The sequence below is a fragment of the Fundulus heteroclitus genome, chromosome 2 (genome assembly GCF_011125445.2).
Source record: "Fundulus heteroclitus isolate FHET01 chromosome 2, MU-UCD_Fhet_4.1, whole genome shotgun sequence".
In the NCBI taxonomy this organism is placed as follows: domain Eukaryota; kingdom Metazoa; phylum Chordata; class Actinopteri; order Cyprinodontiformes; family Fundulidae; genus Fundulus; species Fundulus heteroclitus.
This window is the reverse complement of record NC_046362.1, coordinates 19,942,001-19,948,754: the sequence shown is the minus strand read 5'-3', so window position 1 is coordinate 19,948,754 and position 6,754 is coordinate 19,942,001. Positions and strand designations below refer to the sequence as shown.

General features: G+C 42.7%; 1 protein-coding gene across 2 annotated transcripts in view; it reads left to right on the top strand.

The window, feature by feature from the left end:
• The first annotated feature begins 1,631 nt into the window (after positions 1-1,631).
• iqsec3b (IQ motif and Sec7 domain ArfGEF 3b) overlaps positions 1,632-6,754 on the top strand; it is a 62,572-nt gene continuing 57,449 nt past the window's right edge. For both annotated transcript variants that reach the window (XM_021322174.2, XM_012873758.3), the window contains exon 1: positions 1,632-2,433. In XM_021322174.2, the coding sequence (XP_021177849.2) occupies positions 1,910-2,433 (524 nt within the window). In that variant the 5' untranslated portion in view covers positions 1,632-1,909. The remainder of the gene's footprint in view (positions 2,434-6,754) is intronic.

Genomic DNA, 6,754 nt, shown 5'->3' with positions numbered 1-6,754 from the left:
AGCCGTGGTGCTGCCTTCGCGGTAACTCGGATTTTATTATTTTTTTTCTTTTTCTTTTTTCAAAAACAATACTTTGATTGCTTTTATCTCGGTCGACTTAGATTATATCTTTTAGATTTTATATTCTTTTAAAATTTTTAACAGTTTTTTGTTTTTTTGCTCTTAAGTCAGAAGGTAAAAATATTATCTTTTAGACCACAAATGGATGTAACAATGTTGGTTCCATGAACAAAACATATCGTGACGTTTTAACATAGTTAAAGCAAATACATTTTGCGTTTGCATTTTTATATAAATACATCGATTTCTTGCCCGTACAATTGTCACATTTAACTAAATCAAGTATGGCCGCACTATGTTAGACAAGACTGTGTAGTTAACTTCTTTGTATTTTTCCTTTTTGTTTAGGCTTTCATTATTGCATTCAGTTAAAGACCAAATTAGAAACCTCGAAGTTGTCCTACAATATGTAAATTGTTTTAATGCTCAAAATAAAATTCTATAAAAAATACGTCCATGATTTACAAATCTGTCCTTACTAAAATACAAAAAATGACAATTAGTCTATATGTCACAGGCAACCGTGAAAGAAAGAAATATATCATACATTTTCACATGTAGGCTTATATTGTTGATTTTGATCTGCCATAGTTGTTGCAAAAACATCCACTCATTGTATACCTGGAAGGTCGTGGGGATCTGGTGACTATCACCAGCCAGACAGGTAACCCTGGACAGGCTACTAATTCATCACACGGCAGCACAGACACAAGACAATTTAGAGTGACCAATTAAAGATAACATTTTTGGACTGTGAGTACGTGGAGAGAACCTACACATCCTCAAAGGAGAACATACAAGCTCCAAATAGAATGACCCCAGGCCAGGATTTGAACCCAGAACCTTCCTCCTAAGATTTTTCCATTATTCAGTTCCACCAAGGACACTTTTTAAATCTGGTTTATAAGGTCTGCTCAATTTATGCAACATGTTGTTGTCACTATTCAGCTCTTGTATAGGACACTAGAAAATAACTAGCCTTAGTGAAAACTTTGACCAAATTATAGCACAGACATTTTTTTTTTTGTATAGCTTGTTGTGTTTAATACATTTGCAATATAAAAAAACAAATGTAATAAACCAAAGGCTATGTTGATATTAGTCACAAAAACAAGCAAGAAAAGAAAAAAATAAATAAATAAAATATATATATATATATATATATATATATATATATATATATATATATATATATATGGAAAACCAATTCATATGTTTAGACTGTTACAATATTCAAAAATGAATACAATAGAACAGAGAATGATATTATTAAACTATATATATATATATATATATATATATATATATATATATATATATATATATATATATATATATAATATCATATTACATCATATAATATTATATTTATTATATTATATTATATTATATTATATATATTATATTATATTATATTATATTATATTATATTATATTATATTATATTATATTATATTATATTATATTAAGCGTAATTGCAATGTATAACTTGTTTCCTTGCACCTACAGGGTGCGTCCTTGCTCTGGCTTGTTCTCCTCTCTTCGTGCGTAATGACGCATCCGCCTTCCAGCGCCACCCCTCCCTCCTGTCACATCTGGATCTGGCTCCTCTCATCAGCACCTCTCAGCGCAGTGGGAGAGAGTCGGAGTGAGGGAGGGAGGGAAACGACCGGAGAAGAGGAGATTGACTCGGTCGGTACATCCTCATCTACAACCGAGCAGAAGAAGAGAGGAAGGGCATTCACCTTTTCATTCGCACACAATAATATATACCTCCCTCTCCTCCGTCCCTTCATCTGCCAGTCCAGGTTCTCTTTTTCTTCTCTTTCTCCCACTTACCTCGGATATTATGAGCTCCAGCTTGCTCGAAAACCCGGTGCAGGCAATTCTGTACCTTCGGGAGCTGACCACGATCGTGCAGAACCAGCAGAGTCTCATCCAGACCCAGCGCGCAAGGATAGAGGAGCTGGACAGGCGGGTGGACGAGCTCATCGGCGAGAACAGGCACCTGCGGGACGTCAGGGTGCAACAGCAGATCCCTTACCTTCACCATCATCCCCATCATACTCTGCCGGACCCCAGCTGCCTTCATCATCACCACCACCCGCAGGACCCCCAGCTCAAGACTACGCCGGGGTCTCTGGCAGAACATGCGGCAACACCAGCGCAGGTCGAGGTGGCTCCGGGCGTCCAGCCCCCGCCTGCCCAGCCTATGGACCCAGGGGACATGCAATTGGTCCCCGCGGACCCGTCTACGATTTCCCCCGTTGAGAGCGAGTCAGAAAACGGTGGAAGTTGCCCCAGTTGCAGATCTTTGGTCACGATGACCCCGACAACTCTTTGTCGATCCCTGACCCTGGCGAGGAAATCCGAGTAAGTCAACAATATGGTTTGCCTTTATCTCCCTGTTCCATAGGGATCATGAATAATAATAATAATAATAATAATAAAAAACAGACCAGAGTGCAGGTGCGTTAACTTTGAATATCTTGAAATGTTCCTTAGTTGTCTCTGAAATAAATGTCCTGTGTTGCAAGGAGTATTTTACAAACGTGTGTGTGTGTGTGTGCGCGCGCATCGTCCGCTTTAAACTATGCAACCGGGAGCGTGCGTGTATGCGCGTGCAAACTAGATTGAGAGGCGTTTAATTAACGAAGGTTTCCGTTTCTCGCCTGTGTCTCGGTCAAGGACTGCACCACGAAGAGGAAATACGTGGATTATTTAAATGAGAAACTGGATCACGATCGCTGAATCATTACATAACAAACAGCTGTGGGCCTTGATGCGTGCGCGCGCGTGCCCACGTACATGTCAACGTGAGTGTGTGTGTGTGTCTGTGTGTGTGCGTGCGCGCGCGCGTGTATCTGTGTGCCAAACGAAGTGGCTGCTGTCAGTTTGAGACAGGAGCGGAAAGGGTGATGAGACACCTCGAGTCACCACTGTCCGCGGTGCTGCTGCCTCTCCGTTAATTACGGCACGGGATCTGGGAACTCTCACGGGATCTTGACGGGGTTCCTCTGATGTCGCTGAAACACATGTGCGCCGAGCAAGGCACGCACGCACGCACGCACACACACACACACACACACACACACACACACACACACACACACACACACACACACACACACACACACACACACACACACACACACACACACACACACTCATCCTGCTTGGCACCAGAGCTTCAGAGAGCATCAGCACATCATCTAATGAGATAAAACACATGTTTCTTTTTTCCCCCCTTTCTTTTATGGATGTTTATGTGTGCTGCTGGTATCCCACCAGGAGCCCTGATTGGCCTCTCTGGGACATCGCCCACATTGAGGGAGACCAAGCAAAATCCGATCAGGGTAGTGTGTGAGGGGACAAACTTTAAAAAATAATTTAGCGATTTTATGCACAGTTGTTTACAACGACACCCTTAAACTCTGTAATCTGCCCTATAATCCACTGTCTGAACCACGAGTTGTGTCTTCTTCAGCTGTGGTATCCAGACTTGGAGTCAGGACTCATCTACTAGTCAAAAAAAAAAAAAAAAAGAAAAATAAACAAAAAAGTGGCGGATGTTCAGATGAAAATCAAATATGCATAGATGAGAACATATTTTTTGGTAACCCTGGCAATTATGTGTTACAAGCTTTAAAAATAAATGGAGATTTTTTTTTTTTGCAGCTCCTGGTGTTTTAATTGCCTTTCACTCAAACAAGGTTCCTAGGGTCTTTGGAAGTGAAATAGGCCCACAGGATAACTAATCCTCCACCATACCTAACAGTAGCCTGCAGTTGCTTTCCCTTATATTCGTCCTTTCTTTCATGTGAGACTTAGCGTTGTTTCCGAAAAGCTCAATCTTACTCTCACTGCAAAATGCACCATTCCAGTTAAAATCACAGTAGGGTTGAGCAAGCTTCATATATTTACATTTTTGTTGGTGCATGGGACAAAACAGACGATTTTCCTGAAATTCCTCCCAAACAGCTGCTTTGCACTCTGTGTTTCTTGGAGACTTGATAACTCCAAGATGTCAGTCTTTGCTGAAGCTCTCAGAGACCTTTGGGAATTCTCTCTCTTTTATTTTTTTTTTACCTCCTTTACCACCTCACTGTGCATGGTGACAGGGTACGTATGGGAACTTGATAAGCCAAGTGGCCATGCGGTGCCTAATAGAAGCAGGCCTCTGTGTCATACATGTTTTATACCACAAACAGAAAGTTGATAATTCATTAGTATTTAGAAATTCCTACAGACATTCAAGGATTTCTGTACACATTTACAGACTGCTTCTTCTGTTAAATTCTTTAAAAGAGAGCCTTAATTGTACCATGGATAATTTCGACCAATTATTTCTCAACATTTTGTCACTAGCGACTAAATGTACTCAAGCTGTCCCTGTCTGCTGTGTAAAAGGGTACGTCTACTTCTTTGGTGTGTGGGGGGGTCCCGGGTTTGAATCCCGGTTAGCTCCGCTAAGTCTGTGTTTAAGCTGTAGTTACGGTGGTGACTGCTGAATAAGGTAGCAGCCGAAAGGACTTTGACTGAACGCACTCAGACTTAAGGTTGGATTTTTCAGATTTTTTTATTTATTTTTTTTAGTTTGAGATTATACCACTGCAATAAAAGGTAGATCCATCCCAAGGCTTTTTTTTTAACACAGATTTACCACGGGTGCCAACAAATTTGTGAACATCTATGTTCAAAAATGCATAATGATACATTAATTCTTGCCGTAACGTTTCAAAGGTACCAGCTGTCCTCAGAAATAAAATAAATAAATAAATAAGGAAGCTGCAAATGAGGCCTTTGAGCGTATTATGCCCTTGTTTAGTCAGAATATTTAGCAATGACTGTGCATTTCAGCCAGTGTAGCAAAGTGTGGGTCTGAAGCTCAAATGTTCAGATGATGTTCAGGCTACAACTTTTCCTGTAGGCACTGGCAGTTTTTTGAGACGGTCACACAGGCAGATGCCCAGGGCGGAATTTGGACGGGGTGCCCAATTACCGGATAGCGCTGTGCCCTGAAGAGGTTTCCCCTTGCTTTTGTGCACATGGAGTGCAGCACGCTTCCCCCTGCTTGCTGCAGATAACTGGGAGGCAAGGTTATGTGTTTTCTGTAAGACTGTACCGCATAACCCTCCCCAGAATCTCAGATCATTGCTCGGATTTTAATTAGTCGCGGGTGTCAGAAGGAGGGGCTCACCATTCATGCGAGAACCCCTGCTGACTGTAGGTTCTCCACACACCACCCGCTCTTTGAATTTGAGTCCTTTTTTTGCATCGTAGCAGCGGCTACATGTCTGGCTTTTCCTCTGCGCAGGCCATCAGGTGAGGGGTAGGGAGGCGGGGGTGGCGGCGTTCCTTTCACCTCCCCGTCCTTGCCAGCTGTATCCTGCCTGCAAATGACCGAGGATCAGATTTAGCCGCCTGCATTTATTTTATTTCCCCCTGTTGTCAGTTCGTCTCAGCATGTTCCTCTTGCAACTCCCGTATGTGTCAGGGAGCTTTTGTACACAACCCGATGTAGGAGCATACCTCAGTCAGACATCTTACTGTATCTGTTTATTTGATATTTTCTGTCCCTATAGATTGTAGTGTTTTTCAGTATTACAGGGAGATGACATGCAGAGTGGTGAACGGTGTTCGGGCCGGGTAGTGAGTGCGCTTTGCATCTTTGTCAGTGCTGTCAGCGCACGTGAATGTAAGGAAGGGAGAGTGATGCTCACGCTCTCTCTCTCTCTCTCTCTCTCTCTCTCTCCAGCTGAGCCTTCTATCTGCCCCACTTAGCCTATGGAGCGAACAGTAATCAGCCATTCTCAGGAGGAAAAAAAAAGGCAGAGAGATTGAAAGAGAAAGAGTGAAAGGGAAGGAGCGATGCACGCTCAGCCGTTGTCTTTGATGGATCCCTTGGAGGTGTCTACGAGAGGAAGCTCGAGGCCAAAGCTGGGGTGGACCGATGCAAGACAAAAAGCAACTGAGAGAGAGAGATGGATGAATAAAAGCTAGAATGAGGGGGTGGGGTGAGGGTGGGGGGTTACTCACTACACAGGGAGGGAGACAGGTACCAGGGGAGACCTAACCACAAGGAAGTGAATTTTTTAAAAAGGGTGCGTTTGGGGTGACCGTCTCCTCTGGCTGCAACGCCGACACACAGGCAGTGTGGACAATGTAGGTTGCGGCAGCCTGTGGCACTATAAAAAGGGCACATAACCTTTCTTTCAGTACAAACATAGCTAGTCTTTTTCACAAAACCACTCTTTTTTTCTTTAACTTCCCTCGCTCTCTCTCTCTCTCTCTTTCTCTCTTTGGTAAAAGCATTGTGTCCAAAGCTTAGCGACAAAACAGCAGAGGAAAGCGATGTAGCAGGCAAGATGCGGCTATGAGAGGGAGAGGACATTGGCCCGGCTGTTGGATGCGTGTAGTGTTAAAATATTCACCTGTTCTCCTTGTAGTTGTTTGAGGTGAACGTGCTGTGTGTGTGTGTGTGTGTGTGTGTGTGTTTGTGTTTCTAATGCAGCGTGAAAGTGTGTGTCCGTGGGTTCGGCTTGGCGTCTTTAGAAAGAGTTGTCATATAGGTGGCGAACATCAGCTCACTCCTGGAGTTTTTTTTTTTTTTTGGTCTTTTTTTCTGTCCAATCTGGTGTTCAAACATGTTTTTTTTTAAAAAATACAGCTTAACAGGACAGTTTAGTTTACC